This window comes from Mus musculus, chromosome 9, assembly GCF_000001635.26.
Source record: "Mus musculus strain C57BL/6J chromosome 9, GRCm38.p6 C57BL/6J".
Lineage (NCBI taxonomy): Eukaryota > Metazoa > Chordata > Mammalia > Rodentia > Muridae > Mus > Mus musculus.
In genome coordinates, this window is record NC_000075.6 from 96,696,192 (window position 1) to 96,722,773 (window position 26,582).

A 26,582-nucleotide genomic window follows, 5' to 3' on the forward strand; every position below is an offset into this window, starting at 1 on the left:
CAACCCTAACTAAAAAAAGAATGCTCTGTATGAGGGTACTGACCTGGAATCCTGCAAAAGTCAAACTCACATTCCATATCCGGCTAGCGCAGGCCTAAGGAAGAAGGATCCACTGTGTGGGGTTGCGAGGCCCTGTGGAAATTTTCTGACAAAGGACGGTTTGCTGCAGGGAGCTGGCTCCGCCATCCCACACACATCCTCGCAGTACATTTGCTCACAGTCATGGTGAGGTCTACGTCAGACCACACGTGATGGGGTGTTAGAAACACAAGCACCAGATCTCAAAAACAGATTACAAAACAGAAGCCCTTTATAGCGCAGGGCTGCGTCTAGGAAGAGGAGCACCCCTTTGATTTTGTCTTCAAAACGGGGCCTAGCAGGAGCCTGGATGAGCTTTGCATGTCAGGCTGCAACACACTGAAAACTACCAGACTTAAGATCACACAGTGTGTGACGAGGGAAGTTCGCTTTCTTACCTGAAACTCAGGAGTGACATCGTGAGCTACCGAACTCACTCCACATAGGGGTGGCTGGCTGGGGCAATCTCACCCATTATGGTGTGTGGCTAAACAACAGGTCTCCAGACTTGCAGTTGCGTGCACAGACGGTAAGAACAGGTATTGTCAGATTCGAATGGTGCAATGGGCTCAGCTAAATATTTAGCGTTGCTTGTTTGCAAAGATGAAAGGGGAACAGGCCCATGGGTTCTTTTCCCCCCGTTGGAACAGAGCAGTGTTTAGGATGGCCTGCCTGCCCCGGGTTCATCTCAGGATCAAGCTTGCCCAGACACCTGCTGGCTTGAGAAACCTGGCAAACAGGCTCAGAGCCTGCCTCCTAAGCCCTCGGAGTGCCGTGTCCTTATTTCAGCAAATTCCACCAGCACTCAAGAGTCCCAAATGCTGAAAACACTTTCAATGTGAATACTGTTCCTTAGGATGGACTCCTGTTCTCCGAAATGCCCCAGCACAGGGCCGAGCTGTCTCTTAAGATAGTTGGCTTTTAAAAGGGCAAATACGGCTTTCCTGTGAACTTAAAGAGCAGGCGGGCAGAGCAGAGGATGGCCTTTCTTTCTCACTCGAATGCCACCCCTGGGAAGGTTACAGTGAGGGACGGTTGCACATTCTGGCTTCTGAGCAAGAATGCACATTTAACTTGTGGTAAGGACAGGTTATCCTAAAATGGACAGAGTACCAACTGCTGCTTAGCTCTGAATCTGCTGCCATTGGTCCCCAACCTTCCCCGTGGATTCAACACAAGACATGAAATCATAGTTCATGCTGATTCTTCCTGAAAGTTGGTAGAGGGGATGAAATATCACACACACACACACACACACCATCAAGTGCATCACTGAATGCACAGTAGGGGTTCTGTGACTGTGTCTCACAGAACCCAGCAAGTACATCACTTAGTACAGAGTAGGGGGTCAGCACAACCTAGCAAGTGAAGTATGTTGCACATAGTAGGGGTTCATCAAATGCTAGCAAACAGGTAGAGAACTAAACTGACTGTGACCAGCCAATTGACTATGGGTGAAACTGCTCACACACCTGATCTTTGATTAGAGTACAAATACAGAGAGATCTGGCCAATCCATGCTACAAACCTTCAGAGGTCTTTCCCCATCCTGGGATAAAATCCAGGCTTCTCTGCAGCCTGCAGGGTATTGTGTTATCCATGGGGTTCCCCACTCTCTCCTGTCTCACTTGTTCCTCCCTGCTCTACACTTAGGCTCCGTTTGCATCTCTACCTGACAAGTTTCTTCTGGCCCTGGAACCTTTAATGAACCCTAACGCAGGCCCTGCTTAGGGATGACTTCCTCTCATGCTTCAGGCCTGGCTCTGAATCCCGAGGCACGTCTTCTCTATGGCCCTACCTTATCTCCCCTTTGCTCTGACCTGGACATGAAGTGTCTGCCATAGGCCCCTCTACGTAGGACACTTGGTCCTCAGCTGGCAGTGCGTCACTGAAGGAAGTGGGCTGCTGGTAGCAAGCCCCCGCTTTGTTTCCTGATTCAAGGCAATATGAAAGCAAGCGCCACCTGCCCCGGCCATCCTGAGCTATCACTAACTCTTCAGGCCTTCCTTGTACACCCTTTTCCCCTTATGTCACTTCTTTGAGACAGTTTGTCTAAAGCAACACCAATTTGTATCAGAAAATTAATGTGTTTGTAAGTCAACACTCCCCTCACCACTGTCTTCATAGTGCTTTCTCACCGACAATTACCACACATGTCCTAGTCCCTAGTTATGTGCAGGGCCCTGAGACTTCCACCCTCACCACATACAAATACAGTTTCCCTATGCATACTCTATGATGAAGTTTGACTTACAGATTAGGTACAATTAGACATTAATCGTAATTTAACAATTAAACAGACTATAATAAGAGTTAGTTAGAACTCATGAGTTGCTTCTAGACCTTTCCATTACATACGATCAGAGTATACCTGACCTTAGATAACTGAAACGAAGGACTGTCTAACCGTAGATAAAGGGGGGGCCACTGTTTCCTCTTCACTGCCTTCCTAGGAAGTAGAGTGAGCTGTGGGAGGAAGGAACAAAGCCTTTCTACTCTTGCTGCGTGTGACACACAGACGCCACTCAGGTTTTGTGGAGTAAGACGAGAAAAGCGTATAAAGCAAAGATGGCTCAGCCTGGTGAGAAACCCGGCCTGCAATGCCGGGTGTGGCCGCACAGGCCTGGAATCAGCACAGAGATGGTAAGGAAGGAAGAATGGGAGTCTGAACAAGTAGCAGGCGACATAGGTTTGAGACCAACCTGGGATACACAGGAGACCTTGTCTTAGAATCAAGCAAAAATGAAAATTCAAAGGTCTACCTCCTGTACTCGCATGTCCATCCACCCCCACGGCCTTCTGGATCCACAGCGCATGGTGCAGTCCAGCACCACACACTGTTTACTCGGCTTACACTGCTTACATTGACCACCCACCGGTCTGCTTGATAGAATTCAGCCCCACAGTGCAGCAAGCTTTGACTTCACTGATGGATCTTATGCCCCTGGAATAGGGCCTGACATGTGAAGGCCCTTGGCAAATACTTACTCAAAAACTAAATAATTTTTACCATAAATAGGTATATGTTTATAAATCATTACTACATAAAGACAGTTGTTGTGGACTACAGTTTTCATCTTCTAAATTATCCAAATCCACTTTGCTTTCTAAGATTTACTTACTTTTATTTATACATTTGTGTGTATCTGCGTGAGTTTATGTGCATGACACATATGCAGTACCACTGGAGTCCAGAAGAGGGTGCTGGATCTCCTGAACTGGAATTTCAAGGGTTTGAATACTATCCGATGTGTGTGCTAGGAACCAAACCTGGCTTCTCAGCAGAGAAGTGCTCTTAACCACTGAGCCATCTCTCCAGTCCCCAAATCCACTCTCAATAACTATTTTTCTCAGTACATTTCAGGTTGTGAAGCATTCTGCATATTAACTCATTTAATGTCCACCACAATCCTGGGATTCTACCAGACAAAATGAAAAGATTACTATACCCTGATAGGAGTAAATGAATGAACTGAGGCGAGGCTTGAGATATAGAAGCTGTATCATTGTCACGCTCATAGGAGAGATGGAGAAACAGCCCGTAGCAGTTACTCATATAACAAGGGAAGTGGTTTCTGATGGGGGATGGTGCTCAGCCTGCTAGAAGGTACTTGTTCTATAGGCAAAAGGGCACTGGGTCCAAACTGCAAGTTTATCACACAGGATCACCGCTGAAGAAGCCTGCAGAGATGGACCTGTAAGGCTTTAAGCAGAAGGGCTGTCATAATAACCAGTGAGCCACAGGTCAGGAGATCACTGGAAGCTGCTGAGGAATATGCTCTAGGGGCCCTCAAGTGGGGCAGTGGAGGATGAGGGCCAGAGCTGCCCTCACGGCACTCTTCAGGACAACCTGGGCCTTGCCAGACAATGGGTCTTGATGATGTCCTGGGCCAAGGAGCCCTTAGCAGTGCAGGTGTTTACAGCAGCTGTACCAAAGGCATTTTCCAGGTGTAGCCTGGTATGTAATCAGTCAGTGTTCAGTGCACAGCCCCAAAACCATCCACATAGCCCAGATTTCCTGGCCTGAAGGAAGGCGAGCTTTGGTGCTTCCTCTAACAGAGAGTATAGACTGACCCTTTTACTACAGTCAGTGAAGAGGAGGACTGTGAGGTTCTAGTAAGGGTGTACCATGAGATCAACTGTGGGAAGCCTCAGAAGAATGCTGGAGGGGGAGGGGGAGGGAGAGGGAGAGGGAGATTGATTCTGTACATGGAGACCAGCTTCCAGTCTGAACCTCCTTCATGAGATATGGAAGATTCTCTAGGCCAGAGAAGAGTTAGACTCTTGTGTGTGGATGCTAACATTCTTACAAAGGCTTATGAGGTTTCTTCACCATCCAACCTCTTTTTCTGCTACTCTAATATGTCCCTTTTCACGTGTTGCTTCTGGAACCTAGAATACCTTCTAGCCCAGAATGCAAGCCACCCTGGTCTCCATCTGACATTCCCTCCCTCTTCCCAGAAACCACTCAATTGCTGCACACTCTTGGCATGCAGGCTCTCCCCTACCTTTCCAGTATACTGGTTAAAAGTTACTTGGCAGTGTATGCCTTACTACAGAGTAAAGATGCTAGGAGGGCTGAGACTATTTACCAGTTTCCCAGACTGTTCAGCTATGCAATTGCCACTACTGTTTCCTTTATTACGGCATCAGCACTAGGCAGCGATGCTGGTGCTGTTCCCAGTTTACAGGGCTCAGCCCTGGCAGTGTGGACATCTCTGCTATCTCCTGTGCTACTGGGGGAAAACATGCAAGTGCGAGAAAGTCAAGAAAGCTGTCTGACTTGGAAAAGGAAAAGCACTCCGACAAATGATCATTTTGGGGGATCTGCCTGCCAGGTACACCACTCGAGCTGGGCTGCATGGGACATGCCAGGGCTATCGATCCACAAAGATACTCTGCACGCACAAGTCAAAACACCCAAGTTTGTAATAACGAACAAGATACTGTGTTAGCTTTAAGTCTCTGAGACAAACACCTACAAAAACAATCTAAAGAGGGCGGATTTGTTTTGGCCCGTTTCCTTTCAGTCCATGTTTGGTGAGGCAGACATCTTGGGGGAAGAACACAGAGGAGAGAGGCAGTTCAGCCATGGCAGCCAGGGAGCAGAATGGGTGAGCGGTGCTGGGACCGAGCACGTTGACTTACTTCTTCAAACTTGCCCAGGCTCCTGGTTCCCACCCACTCCTGGCAATGCTGTCAAGTTATGGATTCATGACATGAATATGGATTCATCTGTGGAGTAAGCCACTGAGGAGGTCAGAGCCCTTGGGATCCAATTACTTCCCCACAGCCCAGCAGCTGGCAACCAGGGCCATTTCCACCCCAAGCTAACAGTACCACTTCTTTGACTTGAAGGAAGGAAAGGAGAAAACAGTCCTTTAAGCTCTATGGTAACATTTTGCTTAGAGCCCATGGTCTAGGCCTTTGTCTCAGATACCTAGAATGAATTGTCAACAGTTTTAAAGTTAATTTCCAGGCTAAGTATGGTGGGGTACACCTTTAACCCCAGCACTTAGAAGGCAGAGGCAGGCAGATTTCTGTGAGCTCCAGGCCAGCCAGAGCTACAAAGTAAGGCTATATCTAAAAGGTTTTAAGAAAGTGCTTAGCACTGAAAATATAAAGGTGGCCCCATGTATGTATAACTGATGTTAGGGGTGTGTAAAGAACTAAGTTTCCGAGTGGCCTCCTCTCTCGGGCTCTCATGTGGCTCCCTGCTTCCGAATGGCCTCCTCCTTCTGGCACTCACCCAGCTCCTGGCAGTCATTTTAATGCCTTCTGAGCACAGTTCCTGCCTTCTTTACGGCGAGTAGCTCATTTGGATCCAGTGCTGGGCCTGTGGCCTACTTGTGGGTTATAGGACTGTGGGTGCCTGTGCATACCAGTGCCTGGTATGTGACTTAACCAAAAGACACGTGTGCCAACTTCCCCTGTGAGGCAACCAACAGTAAATTGAAAAATGCACGGCAGTACGTGCTTCTCGAGGTGGTGCTCAGCACAAGGGTGCAATCGGATGCAAGGGCAGGACTCAGAAAGAATCAGCAGGGTCACTGACGCTACGTCGGGCCTTGGAGTCGGGACGCCATGCTTGCATCCCACTGTGTGCTTGGCATCCTTAGAGAAGTTATGGCGTGCCCTCGAGTCAGAAGCAGACTCTGGCTACTTTATGAAATAAATGACTATTCTCATGTGTGTTTATATTGGAGCCCCTCTGGGCAGCTTTTCTAAGTATTACTGTAAAATGGCCTTCACATTCTTCATGGATGCATCAAAAGCCCCACCGAAGACTTGCCTGCTGTCAGGGAAGATGAGCAGGTAAATATGTCGTCTTTATGCTGGACCCAACACGGGACAAGCACAGCTTGTGCCTAGCACCATTGTACACATTACATACGTTACCCCGGTAAGCCTTGCTGCTTGGGTAAACTGTTTGTGGGTGTACACGTGGTGTATATGTGGAGGTCAGAAGACACCTTGCTGCGGCAGGGCCTACTTTAGAGTTTCCTGTTGCTGCTATTTAGGCCAGCTGGCCCATTGGCTTCCGGGCAGTCCTCCTGTCTCCATCCCTCATCTCACTGTGATTACAGATGTGTCCCACTGCATTTGGCTTTTAACAGGGGTCCAGGAGCTTGAACCCAGGTATGAGACTTGTGTAATAAGCGCTTTTACCTGCTGTGCCACCTCGTCGGTCCCAATGGCGATCATATTTTACAGTGATAAAACTGACTTGGAGAGACTGTGGAGCTTGGAGAAGATCATTTAGATCTGGGATTAAAATCACAGACTGACCCAAAACCCGTGATTTTCATTTTTTTCATTTCAAGTTCAAGAACATGAAGACAGAATAAGAACTTAGGCTTAGGGGCTGGAGAGATGACTCAGCAGTTAAGAACACTTGCTTCTTCTGCAGAGGACCCAACTTCCCTTCCAAGTACCCATATGGTGGCTCATAACCATCTATAACTTCAGTTCTGGGCATCTGCTCTGCTCTTCTGACCAGTGTGGACACAAGGCATGTATATGGTACATATGCATGCAGGCAAGACGTGCATACTCATAAAATAAATAAATCTCAGGAAAGAAAGAACTTATATTGCCTTGTCTTCTAGGATGCATGGAGCAATGTGTACTGGGAACTGCAGTCCCAGAGAGGCCTGTATGGTATCAGTCTTCTTTCTACCACACGCTTTACAAACTGTATCCTAACTGAGCCACCATGTGCCTCTAGGTATACAGTTTATACCCAGTGGTAGCTGGGTGCTCCATGTTCTGCTTGTACCCATTTCTTTTTTATGCACAAAGGTACCATATGCTTCACAGGTGGCCCTGGCAAGAACATATAAGGGAAAATCAGCATTTTCCATAACATTTTAATTCATTTTTTAAAAATACATCAACCTAAACGTAATATATATCAGTTGAATATCACTTTAGCTTTTATTTTGTTTCAAGGCTGACCACCCTACTACCTATTGCACCTAACGCCTGGGCTAACACAAGATGGGGTAAGAGAGAATGCAGAGTGGGGGTGAAAGTCACTAATCTAGGAGAACAGAGAGCACCTCAATGCCTAGACGTAGTCTACTCATAGGATACAGGTCTACCGAAGGAGAACTTAGGATGAGGCAGGCTGGCACTGTGGGACTCTGACCTTGGTGTAAGGTCACCCTGGGTTTGCCGTGACTTCAATCTCTTGGTACTACAGCTTCTTCAGTGGTCAAATAGTACTGGTAGCAGAATATGGGAACTGCTCATGTTTCTTCTAGGCTGATGCAAATGTGGGCATTAGCAGTTTAACAAGAGTCTTTTAAGGTAACTACTTGTTAGCTGGTAGAAAAGAGGCCAACGAGACAACTGCTTACATGACCAGCACATTTCTGTGGCATGCATTTTCCCTCTTCCATGGGAGGCTCATGCAAACCTGGCTAAGGATTTAGGAATAAACACTTGCAAGACCGATATGTTTTAATCTTCTATACTTATTTCAGATAAGAGCAGTCCCTTCCCTTCCCCCACACTGTGTCTCATTACCTTAACTACCTACTTTTATACTCTCCACAGACCACCTCTGCTCCTTTGTCTTCATGCAGGAGGGATTTTTTTTTAAAGATTTATTTATTATTATACATAAGTACACTGTAGCTGTCTTCAGACACTCCAGAAGAGGGCATTAGATCTTATTACGGATGGTTGTGACCACCATGTGGTTGCTAGGATTTGAACTCAGGACCTTCAGGAGAGCAGTCAGTGCTCTTAACCGGTGAGCCATCTCTCCAGCCCCACAGGAGGGATTTTTTTAAGAGTGCAGTCTTGGGACATTCTAGCTAGTTCTTGCTTAAATCTAGGATCATAAGACCTTAGCCGTTTGCTAATTTAGTTTACAGTATATATAGTATGTATATTGTATACAGCATATCTACAGTATATGTACTATATATAGAATACAATATATTAATACTTAAATATATGCTGTTTATATATACTGTATATACACATAGAGTATATATACTATATGTTAATATAGTGTATATATTAGTTTAAGTATTAATAGATGTATTAGTTTGCAGTTTGCCCAGTTAAAAAAATTAGTTTCAGTTTGAGGTTTAGCACAGTTCTGTACGTTGTTGTAGATTACGCTTTGAACTGCCATCAAATTCTTTGATCAGAATCATCAGAAAGTGCCGGGGTTAAGCAGTAATTCTAAGAATCCTCGCTTGGCTGGACTAGCCTTTTTCTTAAGTGATGATCTTTCTCCTCTGAAGGCAAAGTTGGCCCCTGCCTACTGTAGTACCTGGGCTCTGCTCGAGCTCGGCTAACTTACTTGCTGTATGACAATATCACTAACATAGTTCTGTAGTTCCTGGGGCAAAGCCCTTCCCTGATGGACGCTTTGTCAGGGCTGCAACTTGGGTTGGTTCGTAGATGACGACCAAAGCCCACTTCCGGTTCACAAGGCAACGCCTACAAGATGATAGAACATACCCAAAGAAACACTCTAGCATCCTTACCAGCTGGCAAACCCACTCCCACTAAAATGTCTCTCAAAACAAGAACAGTAAATTTGAAAAAAAAAAAAAAGAAAGAAAGGAAGAAAGAAAAGCTTCAACAAGGCAGAAGAGTTTCACTCGGGCACTCACAGGCACGGGAGGAGCCCACACTGAAACTCCACAGATTCCAGAGCTGGTCTGAGGCTGCCCCACTCCGTGTGAAACCTTCATCCAGAGAAGCCTCCACCTCCAGGGACCCCAACTGCAGCCCCTGTTCCACTTCACCCCAAGGGATCCTCAAGTGCGGCCCCTGTCCCACCACAGCCTTTTGAGGTCTCTCTTTTCCTGACTAGAATCTAATTCCTTGAGCCATTCCCTTGTAAAGCGAATGTTACAGAGAAGCTGAGGGAAACAGATCTCCAGACCTCTGGTTCACAGGCCTCCCTGCACCGGGCCTGCAAACTGCTGAGCCAGGACTGTACCCTCTGACCTTGGAAACTGCCTGACGTCACTAAGCCTGCTTCAGCCTGTGAGAGGGAGCCCAGGCTGCTTCCGGAGTGCTGGATCAGACAGGAGCTAAGCATGCCGCGGCAGCAGCCAGGAAATACAAACACCGCTGTCGGCTTTATTTTGGTGATGTATTTTAGAGAAAGGCACAGAGGCTTCATTCTCAAACAAGGAAGTTTTCTGCCATCTCTAATTTCCAAACGTCCAGGACTGAGATTTACAGTCAAAATTCAAAATTTCCTGTTTATTTTTACTGTCTAAATGTGTTCATTTGGCTCATTCCCACTCCACCTGCTGACATGCTGAAAGCACCAACCGTATCTTAAAGGACATGACAGGTTGCTTAGATGTGCCACACTGCTTCCTGCTTCCTCTGTGGATACTGCTGACTAACAGGCATGAAGGGAAATGTTCTTGCATGCACTCTGCTTGTCAATACTGTTTATCCGTGACTCCTTAAGACACATTTTTCTATTTACCTTTCAAAATAGGACTGATAAAGCCTCAGTCTCCTTCCAAAAGAGGGTGGCTGAAGTCACACGGCCAGCATGTGACTCGACTCCGATGCATGGTTTCCAGACACTATGAACTTGAGGTAAGTGAGGTCTTGACCTCAGATCCAGGAAGCTTCAGAGCTGCAGGAACAGCCTCAGGAGGAGAGAAGAAAAAGGTCTCACAATACCTGGAGCGAGTGACCTGCAGCTCGGCTGCTCCTTTTAGCAGAGTGAGTGCAAAGCCATACAAACAACGCACTCTGCACTCGCTGTCTCAACAAGTGTTGGACCAATTTCCTTCCACCTCCGTCCTCTCAAACCCAGCCCCAGCATCTTGTGATCGCAGCATCCTTGTGCTCTGCCCAGCTATGGAATCCAGACAGCCTGTGATTGTTTCAGCTCCAATATCTGCTTACCAAGCAAAATACCTCCTTCCCCATCCTGACTCCTTCCAAAGGCCAACTTTGTGGACTCAAACACAACAAAGGCAAAAGCGCCCAGCTGTATCCATCCTGGTGGTCCTATCTCACTTACAAACGCTCTCATACACACCAACTCACTTTCCTTCATGTGATGTCCATGCAGCTATGGAGTGATGTTTCCAAAAGGAGACGCTGAGGCTCAGGTGAGTTAGGCCAGAGTCCTAGCACTATACAGCTTATAGCAAGGATGGGATTCTAATCTTGGTTGTGTGGCTCTGAGTTTCAAAAATATTTGTGTGTGTGTGATTTCAATGTTAGTAAACATTAAACCACTATCTCTTTTTAACTAGCATGTTTGATTTCTGGGCCTTTAAGTTTTTGCTGGCCAGCCTGGACGCCATCACCATGCCCCAGAGCATGTGGTCACTCCTTACTCGGCTTTGCTTCTTCATTACCTGATCACAGCATTTTGTTTAATGTGTTCTGTAAAATGACAGCAATGCCCAAGATGATAATGGTAATTATGTTAAAAATAGATCTTGGCAAGAAAATGCTCAGTCAATGGTATGACATATTACTAGTTATGCATTTTAAATGCACTCCCTAAAATTACCTACTTTTAACTTTTACTAACAAGTGTCTCAGGCAATACTGACTCAAACAGAACTATTCCCTCCTCTTGGCCTTTTAGACTCCTTCATTTCTTCCTCTGCTCCTCCTGGAGGGGCTGTCTCATGGAACAAATAATGTAGGCTTAGATCTTTCAAAGCTACTTTATTTAGGGTTCTTGACCGATTTAAGCTCCCTTCTAGCCCACCGACCAAAGGTACGGGAGAAAGATGGTTAATAGGACAAGGGGGTTGTAGACCTGTTTAGATACCAATCTTTGTTGTCAGGATACCAGCAGTCTAGCTCAACAACAAACACCAAGGACGAATCAGAAGCGGTGGTAGAATCTAGCAAAAATCGCAAGGCTATGCCTGCACGAGTCAGCAGAAGACCAGAAACAGCTGGAATACCATGAGAAATTCTTTGGTGTGTTTCTATGAAGTGAAGACCAGCAAAGCATTGCATGGCCAACAAAGACCAGCAAAGTGTTGCACAGTGTCACAATGCAAGAGGGGCCTTTCATTGTCTGTGGGCTTCTACTTACACTCCTTCCAAACATCACACTCCCTCTCAAGTGTATGTTTCAGCAAAACATCACACGCCCTCTCACAAGACAGCTTCCACAAAAACATCATATGACACAACTGAATTTCCAAAAAAACCAGAAATTTCCACTTCATGAATGGGCTAGCAGAAACTCCTATATCTGATGTCCAGGCCTGAGGAGGGGGGAGCCTTAGCTTAGTTTGGGGGGGGGGTGTCAGGGAAAGGGGGAGGAGCTGAGTCCCGGAGATCCAGGAGGGAACACTGTAGCCAACTCCAGGCAGAGGACTAAGCAGCACAGAGCCAGGAAATGGAGTGACACATCCGGAGAAGGATAGAGAGATAGGCTGCTTCCCAGGGGCTGATGGGAGATGCAGAGGTAGAGAATGGCAGGGCCCCAGACAGGAATGTCAACGTCATGAGGACCTAGACTCTCCCTCTAGTCCTAACACTCTTAGCCCTAACTGCATAGTGGAAAGATGAGAAAGGCTTCAAAGTCATCGGTGTGGGAGAATCTCCTAATGAGGCATTAGAGGAGAGAGGAAAAGACGGCCGAGTAGCCATTAGCAGGTAGGGATCCCAGATCTAGTGTGGGAAGAGGTTAATGAAGCCTGAGTCCCTCTAAGTAGCCTTGGGAAGGCGGTGGCTCTTGGCCGTTGGAGCAACTGAACGGTGCACTGACATGGGGTGGGGGGCTGCAAATGTGATCGTGGATTTTGTTCAATTGCATGAAAACAACTGGCCCAAAGGAGCCCGAGAGGAACAGGCAAGCTACCAGAACCACCACCGGGGACCCTTATTAAAAACTGTTTCTAGCTGTCACCCTGAACTGGAATAGCCTGGAGTAAATCTGAGTTTAACAGGAGCCCAGATGTTTTTAGATCAAAGGTGATTTGGGCATTAAATTAGTAGAGATTTATTCTCTACAACCCAGGACAGAGCCTGGCAGGGCATTTGTAGGCCCAGGCTCCTGATCACAGGGCATTCGCAGAGCCTTTCCTTGCTGCTTTTAGCTCTGGCTTATGGCTACAGGACCCTCACTTTTACCTTTCTCTTCTCATCCTTTTGTGTGTGTCTCTCTTCTGTGCGGCTGCCTGATCATCTAGGACGATCTCATTTCTAGTTCCACAATTATGATAATCTATGAGATCATTTTCCCAAATGAGATCCCACTTGCAGGTTCTGGGTTGTAGGCATATCTTTTGGAAAGCCTTATCATTCAGCCCAGTGAAACCGTCACGGCCATAACTTATGGATGAATGGGCGAAGGGCATGGATCCAGAAGCTGCAGGCTGAGTTCCCTAGCAGCTGACAGAGAAGGAAGACTAACCATCGCAGAGACCACTCATATACATGGCGGCTCTCCCAAGCACTCCTTGGTACTGGGAGACTCCATGGGGCTAAGAATCAGGGCAAAGGCTACCGGAAAGTACTACAGGTTAGCGGGGAAACACCCACAGGTTAATAGAGTTAAAATGACTATGCTGCCTTCTAAATGGAGGCAAGCACTTTGAGAGGCCGAAGACTTAGTTCATTTTCCAAACTGGATTAATTTGACAGGAAGCTCAGATTTCCTCTCTAAAATACAGTGGCATGCTCCTCCCCCGGCCCTTGCACTTGAAGTTTGGACAAGCCATCATGGCAGAATGGGATTATTTCCGACTTAGTTGTTTTCTTCGGATCAGGCGGCCATACTGCTAGTCACCAACACTAGAGTTAGCACTGAGTTCCTTCTCGCCACATTTATAGGAAGCGGCTCTCCCCTTACTGTATAGTGATACACTCCCCTTACTAAAATCCTCCATTCGAATGGTTCCTGTTACTTCCCAGACACACAGAAAGGCTTTCTGTCCCCTCAGACGGAAATTTCTCTTCTTGGAAACCACTTCAACAGTCTTCAGAATTTGAGTCTTACTGAGATCTGTTACTCCAGCATGCATTTCTAAACGGAATCCAACCCACATCCTCGAAGATTGTCCTTAAAACAGGTTCTGGTTAGCAAGCTGGCAAACTCGTCTACACACGTTTGCCTCTGCGTATGGCAACGTTCCCCAAAGGATAACCTCACAGGAGTCAGGGAAATCTTAGGTGCATTCTTCCACATAGCGGGACTGGAGTGGTGTGGGAGGCAAGATCTCAGGTCACGTCCCCACTGCCAGGCCAAGGTCCACACTGAGGACCAAGCAGGACTTCCCTGCAGCACTCTCTGATAGCTTCTCATCTAGCAGCACACCTTGGAGCAAATCCCTGGAACAAACACATCCTGGCTCCCTACTGTGACCCGCTGGACACCAAACCCTACAGCCTTCCTCATATAATGACAGAGACATGCCTTAAGTGCTCAAGAGCCTCAAAAGAAGACTGATAGCTGTAAGAAAAGAGGATAAGGGAAACAGAACTGAGCCTACAGCACTGCCTTAGATGCGTGCTCCATCTTCATTCACGTCTACACGAGTGGGTTAAGTGGGGTCTACAGAAGCTGCGGTGCCTGCCTCTGCTGAAAGGGTAATAGCTATGATGGAGAGGATGAAAGCCAGTGACACGAAAAGCTAACATCTGCTGAGCACTTTCTGTGTGCAAGGTCTCGTGCCAAGTGCTGCACACACCCCATGACATGCTGCCAAGAGCAAGGAGCCACTAAAAGATGCTGAGAAGAGAGGGACGGCATTCCATACTCCATGGCGATGGTCAATAAAGTGTTACTAGAAGGGGAGGGGACAATTCTGACAATTCCTGGACAACTCAGAAAGTTGCTGTTCGGCTGCTTAGTGAACATCCTTGCTAAGTGAACACCTTACATCACATCTGTCGGGGGATGCCTGTCGTCCTTCTTCGTTGGTACCTATCACCTGATGCCTGGCTCCATTCTGCTCCCTTGGGAGTGACAGCCCAGATAAGGAGGGACTTCCTCTGATGGGTTCCTCCGGTGTCACCCAGTACTGGGCAGCCTGACAAAGGCTGCCACATGTTCCTGATGCCTCTCCAGATAGTAGAATCATATGTTTCTTTCTGTTACAGAACTTACAGAAAGAATTTTGCTCACATGAAATGGGCACGGTTATATATGAAGTGGGCGATTTATATGCAGTTACATGGAGAAGGAGAGGTCAATGGTTATTATCTTTCCTTGGGTTAGGCCTGGGACAACTTCAAGCCAGTGCTCTAAAGGAAAACACTGTACAGGCTGCCATTGTGGTGGTCCTGATGGGCGGACTCAGACAGTGTACAATAAAATCCACAACTGACCATGGCGGTAAGTCTCTAAGTATGCACAGTAATTTTCAAAAGTCTTGGGGCTGGAGAGATAGCTCAGTGGTTAAGAGTAGGTACTGCTCTTGCAGAGGACCCAAATTTGGTTCCTAGTGGCACATGTGGTGGCTCACAACCACCTATAATTGCAGGTCCAGAGGATTAGACTCCTCTAATATAAGGGGGTACCTGCACTCATATGCACCTACCCATTCACACTCATACACCGAAGAAGCAAAGCAAAGCTTAAAAATAAAGGCTTGCAGCATTAAAACTACTTCTTATCCTCTCATTATTAGCCCGTGTTTACTGTTCATATTACCTCCCTGAGCTTTATGTACATTTTAATCTATAAAATGTAAGTTTAAGTTTACTTCAGTTTTTGCAGCTGGTCTTACCGCTTTTTCTTCTTTTCCCACCCCTCCTCCCCCGGTTTCACTCTCTTAACACAGATAGGAGGGGAACAAGGACAGAAGGGCAAGAGATCCCTGAATCTAATGTTTCTCTTTTGTTTCTTCTTTGACCACGGCTACAAACAAACTGCAAACAAGCCCCTTAAATGACCAACAACTTTGCCCCTTGGGACCCTCACATTTATACACCCTCTGAAAAGTCTCCAGAATTCCAAACATCACACAGTCGCAGAAACTCTCTGCAGCTGGCAAAACCATGCCTCTGCTAAAGCATGAGGCAAATCATGGTCAGCTACCACGGCCTCACACCTGGGATTAAGAACACCAAAGCACATTCTTATAATATTTCGGGGGTTTTTAAGGAAACCAAAATTCCAAAATGTTACTACAAATTTTATTCTGTTCCTAAAATTTCATCTGTCCAGCGACTCATTGTCCTAACATTTGAATGGTGACATGTCAGTACCCAAGGTTTCCATGAGCCTTCACATGCACTGCATGTGGGTGACACCCTGGTTCTCCAGCATCCTTTCAGCCTGTTTGTTCCTACAGGGAAACTTCGAACCCGAGAATCCTGGGAGGCAGAGTCTGTGCATTTTCAGGATGGGGTCCCCTCGAGCTCCAAGTGCTGATCAAACCATCAGATCCACCCATATCCACCTTGAGCAGGTGGTGTGACGGGGAACAGGGATGGCTGAGTAACACACAGGACTTTATTTAGCTCGAACTGTGTGAGAGGACTCTGAGGTGACATCATCCCACTGCATCGCCGTGCCCTCCCTAATATGACAAGGACAAAATGACAGCGAGAACAGAGCCTGGCGGTCGGAGCTTCAAGACAATGAGTGGGACAGCACAAGAAAACAGATCTACCAAGACACGAATCAAAACCACTCCTTTGAATAGAAGAAGCCAACGCTAGGAGGCCAGCTTCTCTTCTAGAGGTGTCATGGAGACACAGAGCTGACCCCTTCGGACTGGAGAATAGTCTGAGTGGTCACCGTGCACTGGGAATTCCTAGGAGACCACTCTGCTGCTTTTGCCTGACTCTGCTTTCACCTCCTCTCTGTCTCTCTGCCTTCAACTGACAGCCTCACATTTGCCATGGTTTCCCACAGAGTTCTAGACCCAGGGCGTCGAGGTGCAGCAGCATTGGTTCAGGACGGAGCCCTAGATGTCCGTACTTTCCCTATGCACACATTTCTGCAGAGATGCTGAACAGGCACACCAGAAGGTCCGAGGAGACACACGCATGGCTTTTTTGACTATGGAAAGGCTACAGAAACTCTGGCCAGCGTACAAATGGATGCGTAATAGTCTAGACTGAGGAAAAACAAGAAGGAAAAAAATGGCTACGAGAGGAATAGAATATGAAGAAGTACATTTTGGGGTGGCTTTTTGCCAACTCCACCCTGGAGTTGCTTCCATTAAAGCAGAATGTATCAGGGGTGATGTCGAAAGCCCGTCACTCGAGCACTGGGGAGGCTGAGGTAGGAAGATCATGAGTTGGACCCTAGCCTGGGCTAGCCTGGGCTACACCAAGAGGTAATCCCTCTACCACAACAAAACTCTGAATGCGTGTTTCTGGCACTATTTTGGTATTTAAATAGTTCCCCTGTCCACAAGTTCGAGAGAGAATCTATCTACATGGTTAAAAAAAAAAAAAAAAAAAAAAAAGGAAAGGAAAACTCCTCGCACAAACCCAAGCCATCACCAACAAAGCCACGGGATGCTGCTTAGAGCAAGTGTGCTTTAAGTGTACTCATCTAAAAATAACCTAAATGCAGGTTGTGTTATTTGAATACTCCAGCCTCTGCCTGTGCTTTCGTTTTAGAAAACAGGCTCACGGGCTGCACAGTGGGTGGAGCTTCACTGTGTACACTCAGTGCAGAAAATGGCCACCCGGCTGGGCCTGCACACTACAGGCGGGGCACCTTCTGGGGACACTCTCCCTCCAGACAGAGAACCATCCTTTCCCACCAATACTGGATTGGTTTGCTGAATACCCTGGTACGTAATCATCAGAGCTTTTACTATCTCCCGAGCCAGGGAGCCTCTTGGGGAAAACCACATTATTTTTAATGCAAGACGGTCGGTTGTTAGGATTAAAAGGAAGACTCCTATTTAGAAAAGAAGAAAACCACGTTGGTAGGTATTTCTTGAAGAGAAGTGCAAAGCAATTTGCCAGAAATTAATAAACAGAAAAAAAAGTCTTAAAACAAACAAACAAAAAGTCTCTTAATTGGTTTTCTGGTAAAATGCAAAAAGAAAAAAAAAAAAAACCAAAACCAAAACCAAAAAAAAAAAAAAAAAAAAAACAACAACAACAAAACACCACAAAAAATAAAAAGACAAACGCTGAGAAATTAAATAGACACCAAAGCAGGGTAAGAGTTCACTTGGACGTATATTTCTATTTAGGAAAGGATGTGTCCTTCCAGGTGATGGACAGTACATCTGTGCAAAAAGGGCAACTCATGGAGAAGGGGGCTAAAGACACTGCAGAATCACTGGACCTTGGTAGGAAAGAAACTGAAGGTCAGAGTTGTTTTCTTCACAGGCCCCAAGGACGGCCGGGTGCTAAGGCCCAGCCCTGGAACCAACTCCGCTCAGTCACCCACGTTAGTGAGCAGAGCGATCCCTCTCCTGTCACTTCCCATGAAAGCAAAGGTGAAACCCAATTCTGCCAGGGGAAGGGGACACATACGGGAGGTGTGATTCAACAAGCACGTAGAGGGTGTGACTGTGACACTTCCATCAAACAGATGTGTGACTCAGCTCTGAGGCAGTGGAGAAAATGGCTATTTGAGTCATGTCAGGGACCACAGGACCAGAAGATGGATGTTGAAGCAGACAGTGTGGTGTGTTTGTAACAAAGGAAATCCTCCTCTACATCTGGGAGCCAATCACAATCCAGCTAGAGCTGATGAAAGGCTTCTGGGGTCACACAAACACACAGAGCTGGGAAGGCTGCTGTGGTTACACTGCAGCAGGGAGCAATGGAAGGTGGGGTGGTGCCATTCCCTAACACCCTGCATGCCTGCGGAGCCCTTGGAAATGGAGGCACCGTCCATTGTGAGCTGCCATAGACATGCTGGGAACAAGTCCTCTGTAAGAATAGCAAGTGCTTTTAACCATCTCTTAAGACGGCCCTGGTAAAGCCTTGATCCATACTAAACTCCTGGTCACTTCAGCACACACAGGATAGAACAGTGTAATGGTTGGTTTCAGTTTAATAGATACACTAAAATGAAACTGGGAGACAAGGCCTCCAGTGCAGCTTCATCTTAGCGTAAATGTACACCTATGTGCACAAGGTTGAGAGAGGACGGGACTCACCATTTATCAGTTGCCTGCCATGCTGTGGCTACTGCTCAAATGATCACTCACAGTTTCAAAATAGACCAATATAAGCTTAGGATGGAAAAACTCAGCTTACCAGGATTTTGCTCACCTCACAAGCCTGGAAAATGGCCCAGCTGGTTCGAGAGACTGGGTTTATCTGACTCTCGTCTCCTCATTCCAGTGTATTAAGCTCATATGCTCAGAAAAACAGACCCAGTATTTAATAGATATAAGCTCAAAGGCAATGGAATTAAGTTACTGCTGGAAACTTTTTGCAACAACGGAACGGTATTCCTTTTTCCCCCCATTCATTCTTTTAAGAAAGATTCTCTGATCTGTCTGCTCTTAACACGCACACAGTGTGAATACCACCATCAAACATTTCGCAGCCTGAATTTTAGTAACGAGAGTGTTTGGGAGCACGCTAAGGTCAGCGATTTGTGCAGGATTTATTCTCGATTTGTGCAAGCTAGAAACGTATGCAAACGAAGCCACTTAATATTCATTGTGCGTATCATATTACCTTGCAAAGGAAAATGGCCACCAACACATAGTGCACTGCACTGTTTGTCAGTCTCCTGTTCTTGGGCCCATCCCTCCTACCCACGGCTCAAGGAAAGCTTTGTTCCAGAGGCTTCTGGGAATACATTCCTCTGAGGTTTTCTGCTCTCCTGACAGGGTTCTTTCTGGCTCCACAAGTCATTTCTTTTCTTAAAAGGCTCGATAGTCAACCACACTCTTCCTACACTCTAATGGGAAACCTCTTCATCTTTTCCTGTATACCAATAGCTCCAGATCTGGCCTTCCCCTTCCTAAGGGGTTCAGATGAAAGGTGGCAGCGTGAGTACCTTATATATATTCAGTGCCCCTAGGATGGATACAACTCGTCACCTCCTTCTCAGGGTCCCCATGGCACCACGGCTCTGGGAGTGCTATCAGGTACTCCTTCTCCAGTGAGACAGCTGAGTGCCATTTCTTCTCATTTGCCCACTTGCTACCCCTAGCAGATTCCTGCTTGCTACTCTGGGCCCAACTGTTTTCTTAAGAGGACGGCGGCAGCCTTCTTCCTAATTTCCTCTCTTCCCAACCTCTTCTAAGCTATGCACAAGGATAGGCTCCTCGGGTACAGCCACTACAGTTCCTTGTTCAAAGAGCCTTTAGGACACTGCTGATTAACACATCCCAACTTCCTAGTTGGCACTCAAGACCACTATTGTTCAACCACACATATTCTCCAGTTCTATTTTGCCCTGGACGCCTGTACAGACCAGTTCTAACTCAACTGGACTTGATGCTTTTCATGGATGCACTCTGTGCTCTCTCAGTCTTCCTCTCTTCCTATTGCAAAAGCATCCTCCAATCAATTACCAGATTGCTTTTTACGTCCTGGAAACAGACAGACAGACAGACAGACACACACACACACACACACACACACCGCGCGCGCGTGTGTGTTTCTTGTTTGTCTTTTCAAGCTCTATCGACAGTCTGAGGGGGAAGTGTGAGGTTTTTTTCCAGTTGAATTCTCTAGTCCCTCTAGTGGGGTCATACTTATGGCAGCACCTTGATAAATATTTGCTGCCTAACATTTATAGGACTTCATATAGTTCACAAGCCCGTGTGCAGATCCGTGGTCTCATTTGTTTTTGTAAGAGACTTATGTTGTAACAAGTAGCGGTCAGGTCCTGTAATCTGATTTCTAGGGCTTAATGCAGTTCCTGGGGCTGCCATTTGGTGTTCTAGCCCATAAATCACACAAAAGTGTTTGTGTGTCTTCAATTGCTTTATTTTAGAACCACCAAAGTCGTCTGATCTACAAAGCCAAGAGACTGTTTTGAATCCAAATTTGAACTTCTCTCGTCAAACTGCTTCCTCTCCTCTCTGCCTATGGGTAACGTACATAAATTTAAAATGGTCTCCATTGCAAGTGACAGAAACGGAAAAAATGAACATTTTAAAGTTAGATTTCATTTTGAAAACGAAAATGATGTAAATCACTCTCCAGCATCCTTATGTTGATTACCAATAGCAAATCGCTGACAGCTGAACAAATTAATTCCTTGCTAAAAGACTGGACGAGACTAAAATGTGAAAAATCTCTTTGATTACCCAAGAATCTCAGAGAAGTTCGATAAAATAATAAATGAATCCAGAGGCCTTATGATTGTGGATCAACTGAAAGCACAAGTCTAACAGATGTTAAAAGTGGACAAGAATTAAAATTCGAATTGAAAAGCAAGAACTTTGAAACATCAACGACTGTGGTCTGTCCCGGTGACCGATGGCATTGTGTAGCTGCCGGAAGGAGGAGCAGTTAGGGAGAGCCATGACTGTGGGCTTGCCCACCAACTCTGCCTCTTTCCACTTCAGGTAGAGTTTAGACTGCAGGCTTCTGGAGGACAGGCATTTAACTGCAAACTTTGTGGCTCCAGCAGAGCATTGTGCAAGGCTGCGCCCAGTACAGCAAGGGCTGGCTGTAAAGCCTCCCACGCCATGCTACTCCCAAGGCCTGCTACGGTCTGCACATTTCAATCCCATACATTTCTTCTGCCTCCACTCTCAGGAGTACCGTTGAGGAGTAAATTGTTTTTTTTTTTTTAAATATATTTATTTATTTTACTTATAGGAGTATACTCTAGCTGTCTTCAGACACACAAGAAGAGGCCATCGGATTCCATTACAGATGTGGTTGCTGGGAATTGAACTCAGGACCTCTGGAACAGTCAGTGCTCTTAACCGCTGAGCCATCTCTCCAGCCCCCAGAGGAGTAAATTATTAACACACTGCCTGACACATAAAGACACACAATCGTTTGACAAATGGTAGCTGTTTCTGTCACTGCCTAGGACTTCGGAACCACATATAAGTTAGAGCTTAGTGTGCTGGCCTGTCAGGACATCTGCGTGAGAAACACAAATGTCTCTTCATGCTTGCATACTCTACCGCTAGCAGGGGGCTCACTCTACAGCAAGTGGAGAAGCTGGCAGCATGTCTGCCCTGGCCTCAACCCGCCACGGGTAACAACAACAACTCAGTTAAACACTCCGGCCTTCCATCTTGTTTTCGGATCCTTACGACTTGAGGAAGCCACAGATCTATCAAGACACACACACAAAAGTTCTCATCACATCTACCAGTAGAGCTAACATGAGCTGAGCCTGTTGCCTTGAAGTTTCGTTTGCTAGTTCTCCCTCTGCACAGAGGCCTGGCACACCGTGTGTTCTTAATAACAGACTGCTTGAGAGTCGTGGAAATTTCGTAGTACACAAACCTGGCAGGTCGAACTCATGATTCAGTAACCTTGAGGATTCTTTTAGAAACTGCCATTTCTTATTTCATGCTGACTAAGGAAAGACATAGACCTCAGTTACCTCAGAACACGCCAGCCTTGACGGAGTTAGCTTCTGTGCTTTGGCAGAAATCACTCGGAAATCCTTGGTTCTGAGCCCGCCATGTCTTCCATATCAAGATCTAAGAGAAGATGAAAGTGCAGGGATTCAGGACTAGTGTCTAGGATTCAGGACTAGTGTCTAGGACTCAGGACTAGTGTCTAGGATTCAGGACTAGTGTCTAGGATTCAGGACTAGTGTCTAGGATTCAGGACGAGTGTCTAGGATTCAGGATTTCAGCCACAAAAGTCATTGCCGTTAGTATATGTGAGGTGCCTTTAGGACATCGGGAACTCCACCAAGTGCTCTCAGCGGATGGGTAAATCTCCGTAACACCCCTCAGCTGTAGGGAACAGTTCCCCATTTTACAGCTGCAAACAGTGCCGTGAACCTGTTTCTGGAGGTCACCCTGGGTGAGTGTCGGGATTCAAACCCAGGTTAACATCAGCACAAACCCAGTCTGATTTGGGTGCAAAATCCCCACCACAGAACGCTAAATTGGAGTCTTAAAGGCTTTTTTGACAGTGACCCATTTTATTACAAATGATGTTATATAAGCCAAAGGCTTCATTAAACTATGCTTATCTGTACTGTGTGCAACGGTTACTTTTTCTAGTCTTTTCGCACTATATATTCTAATCTTTTCAAAATTTTCAGCAATGACCCATCAAAGGAATTCTAATGCGTGTTTGGTCCTGGAAAAACACTGGTAGAAGGCCTATCATCCTAGCAGTCAGTCAACCGCTGCAAGTGGCAAGTTCGAAACCAGCTTGGGCTAACCTATTAACCATTCTAGGCTCCTTAACCAGACCCTGTCACAAAACACAAACTCTGCTCTTTGATCTTAGCTACTGTAAGACGCTATAAGTTTCTCTGAAACCACAACAAAACGAGTCTTTCCAGCCACGCGAACCAGAGCAAGCACTTGAGCTTCCCAATTAGGTGAATGCCCTTTAACCTTTCAAATATGCATACGCAACATAAACGGTTATCATTTAGAACCGATCATTACAAGGGTTTTCCAATCAGGCCCAATATCCAGAATGGGAACCAGGCACTTACCCACCGCAAAGCAGGAGTTATAAAGTGGAAGCGCAGACAGATTAAAATCTCAGGTTATTTATCAGCTAACCTGCAAAGAGGTGTCTAAAGGCTGACTGTTGAATTGTCCCAACGGACAGACGGCTGCAGCAAGCAGGAGCAGGAGGCCAAGGCTGCAACCCCTGGAGGCAGGGCCCTGCCTTTGAACATCCGGTTCAATTCCAGGGGCTTGGTGTCGCACTAGGATCTCATCGCGAACGGGTAGGGTCAGGAAGCAGCCCGGGTTTGCGCTTCACCGGAGGGGAGGCGCGACAGTCCCGAGCCCCAGGTGCGCGTCACTCCCCGCTGCCCCCCTGCAGCCGAGCCTGGTGGGGCGGGACGCGGGCACCTGCGGACGCTGGCTGCTCCGTAGGCTCCGCTCCGCTCCGCGTCCGCTGCAGCCCGGCGCGAGCGCTGCCCACCGGCTCCCGCCTCCCCACCTCCACGCCCCGGAGTCGCGCGGACCCCGCGCACTTACGGGGCTCCGCTCCGCCGCCCGCGCGCTTCCCGCGGGGTCCATGGCGCTTCCGGACCTGCGAGTCCGGCCGCAGCGCCGCCCAGAAAATGGACGCCGGCGGCTGGGCCCGGACGCCCCGGTCTGCCCCTGGTGCAGTGCAGGCCGGACGGTCGCTCGACCTCGGGCGCCGACGCGCAGGGCTTCCGGGACGCTGCAGGCCGCGAGGCTCCCGCACCCCCCGGCGCCACTGCGGCAGAGCCAGGCTCGCACAGATGCTGCGCAGCCACCGAGCAGGCCCCGGGCACCCTATGCAGTTTTAACCCGCACCAAATTCTGAGAACAGGGTGTCACCTGTGCTTTCTCATGGCTGTCAGGGGACGCCTGGATTATTTCCCACCATGGTATAAGAACTGTTTCATGCAATGAAAAAAATAAAAGCCACCGACTGCCCGCTGACATCCTTCCCACACAGATTCGCAGTGTGGCACCTACTGCCCCACGCACACCTAAGTGCAGGTGTTTGTTTTGAACCATCCAGCATTGAGTCTTTAGTATTTTTTGTTTGTTTTTAGTTTTTGATTTTGTGTGTGTGTGTGTGTGTGTGTGTGTGTGTGTGTGTCCTTTGGAAAACGACTCGCTCCCTGGCAAAACCTTAAGGTTTTGAAAAAGGGTATTTTCCTGGAATACAGTACTTGCCATTTATGCACCCCAGTTCCTTGACCAAACATTAAGAATATGATCATTTTGGTGAGCTGAGTAGATTTTTAATACTATATGCAAAGTAAAGCCCCATAAACGATGCAGGAAGAATGGTGTCACTTAAAAAAATGCAGAGTTGTGAAGGCTGACAGGTTGGGCAACGTGCATACACATGTAACGAGCAGTTCCCGACCTTCTCGATGCCAAACACCCTTTTATTCTCTCGCTCCATAGGCCAGTGTTCACAGATTAACTCCACTAAACTGCATGTATTAAGTAATGATTCATCTTCCCCTTAAAAAAAAAGGGAGCTTGAATGTTTTTGTCTACATAACTGCCAATGAGAACTTCCACAAGACCTGATCTAACTTGTTGGCAATGGTAGATACCAGCCTTAAAAAACAAAACTGAAGAAACTCGTGGTCTAATTGCCTGTTTGTGTTTCCATTGAGGCTTTTAGAAACTCTGAAGATGATTTTAAAATTCGGGAAAACTGGTGCACAAAGACTGGGAAGTCTGTAAGCTGTATGGCTGTGGCTGATTCCCTGGGACCGGTGGGAGGTAGCGGGCAAGGTTGGTTGGCCTTCTGGATTCAGCAGGCCTGTGTTGACAGCCTAGGTTTGTTGCTATGTACGGCCACTTCTCTGACCTTCAGCTTTGGTACCTAACATGCAATATGTTTTAGTATTAATGTCTACCTCCTAGGTGATTTTTTTAAATTGAATTAAATAATACACGTGGATCATTTACAATAGCACCTAGCATTGTAAGTGCTCTCTAACTTCAGACACGTCTGAGCATTGAAGGTTAACTATTCTGAGTTAGGGCTTCTGTTGTTTATAGTGGTTTTACATTGGTGATCTGCTAGGGTCACTTGGGACCTATGACCTAAGTCTGACTCCAGGGTGTTCGGGGAAGTGTCTTGATCAGATCCTGTCAACGGTGTGTGAGTAGTGAAACTTGGCTCTGGCTTTAAGAGTCAGTGTGTGGATGGCTCCTTACCTCTAGCGGGCCATCACAAACACTTGCAATTTTTTCTCATGGGAGCCAAATATTTCTCCAGAAGCAAGCATATTTCCTCACATTGTTTTAAGAACTGAACTATCACAGCAATGGCTTGAAGCTTATGTAATAAGCCAGTCGTTCAAAAATTTCCATCCTTCCTCATAACCAGACTCTCAATCATCCTTCTGAGTGTGGGGGAACTATTTGGAAATTTCCGGAAACATCCCATCTTATCATAAGTACGCTCTTTTCTGTAAAGTTTCCTTTACAATGTTCTGAAATTACTACATGTGATGTTTTCTTTGTAATAATTCCCATTTTAATGCATTTTAAGAGGAAAAAGGAGAATCTAAGACTTTGTCTCCTTACCCTTCTATCTGCTCATCTTTACGCCATAGCTCCTAGGCCTTGCCCAGGAAGCTGTCTTTGTTTTCTGTCTCATTTTGTTTAATTCCCACAAAGTTTCTATTACACTGCATGCGCTTTCTGATTAAGGTTATGGGGCAGTTTAACACTGTTCCCTTTTCCCGTTTTTTTATAGGTCTCCAATGTAGCAACTACACAAGACTAAAACGTTGCCTTTTAAGCCCACACAAGATGTCCTCCACAAGGCAGCAAGGATCAAAGAGGAAGGGGAAGCCTGTGGAGTGTGGGAAACTAAGTGTCGGATGAGAGGGACTGTGTGACACTTACTTGCAGTTGTGCTTGTTTAATAACCTAATTGGACAAATTCATATGTTGCCTATGAGACGTGATGGCATTTGGCACTTGGGTTTGGCCCCCACAGCTATACATGGTTTCAATAATCTACAGTTTAAAGTCCTTTTTTTTTTTTAATAAAAAGGAATATTTCAAGCTTCCAGAAGAACTAAGAGGATGGTGATAGGCCTTTCCCTGTTTCTCACCCTCCCTCCCTCCCTCCCTCCCTCCCTCCCTCCCTCCCTCCCTCCCGTTTCCCTCTCTCCTGAATCTCCGAAGGCTGCAGACATTATTCTTTTAGCCCTATGTAAGTAGTTCAGCATTTCTTTCTTTTTTTTTTTTTAATATTTTTAATTAGGTATTTTAAGCATTTCTTTTCTAAGACGAAATTAAGGTTCTAACTATTTCACAGTATGTATATCTTAGCTTTCTAAGAAAAAGTAATAAAATTAGAAGACAAAAAAATAGAAAATGTTTTCTGAAATTGGGGCCAATGAAATGGCTCTGTGGATAAAGATATGTACTGCCAAGCCTGATGACCAGAGTTCGATCCCCAGACAACTTATTCTCTGATCTCCACGTGTGCCACAAGATGCCCAACACACA

At 46.5% G+C, this 26,582-nt stretch overlaps 1 protein-coding gene across 7 annotated transcripts in view; it reads right to left on the minus strand.

The window, feature by feature from the left end:
* Zbtb38 (zinc finger and BTB domain containing 38) overlaps positions 1-26,582 on the minus strand; it is a 48,909-nt gene that overhangs the window by 13,425 nt on the left and 8,902 nt on the right. Inside the window, exons 1-2 of one of the 7 annotated variants that reach the window (XM_006511191.4) lie at positions 23,099-26,061; positions 22,019-22,118 (exon numbers count right to left, since the gene is read on the minus strand). Coding sequence is in view for 1 of the 7 variants with exons in the window: in XM_006511189.4 (XP_006511252.1) it covers positions 23,595-23,636 (42 nt within the window). In the remaining 6 variants the exon portion in view is untranslated. Of the gene's footprint in view, positions 1-43; positions 3,514-10,051; positions 17,534-22,018; positions 22,119-23,098; positions 26,062-26,582 lie in introns of those variants that run through there. The other 6 variants (NM_001359959.1, NM_001359960.1, XM_006511189.4 and 3 more) reach the window with 6 other exon arrangements.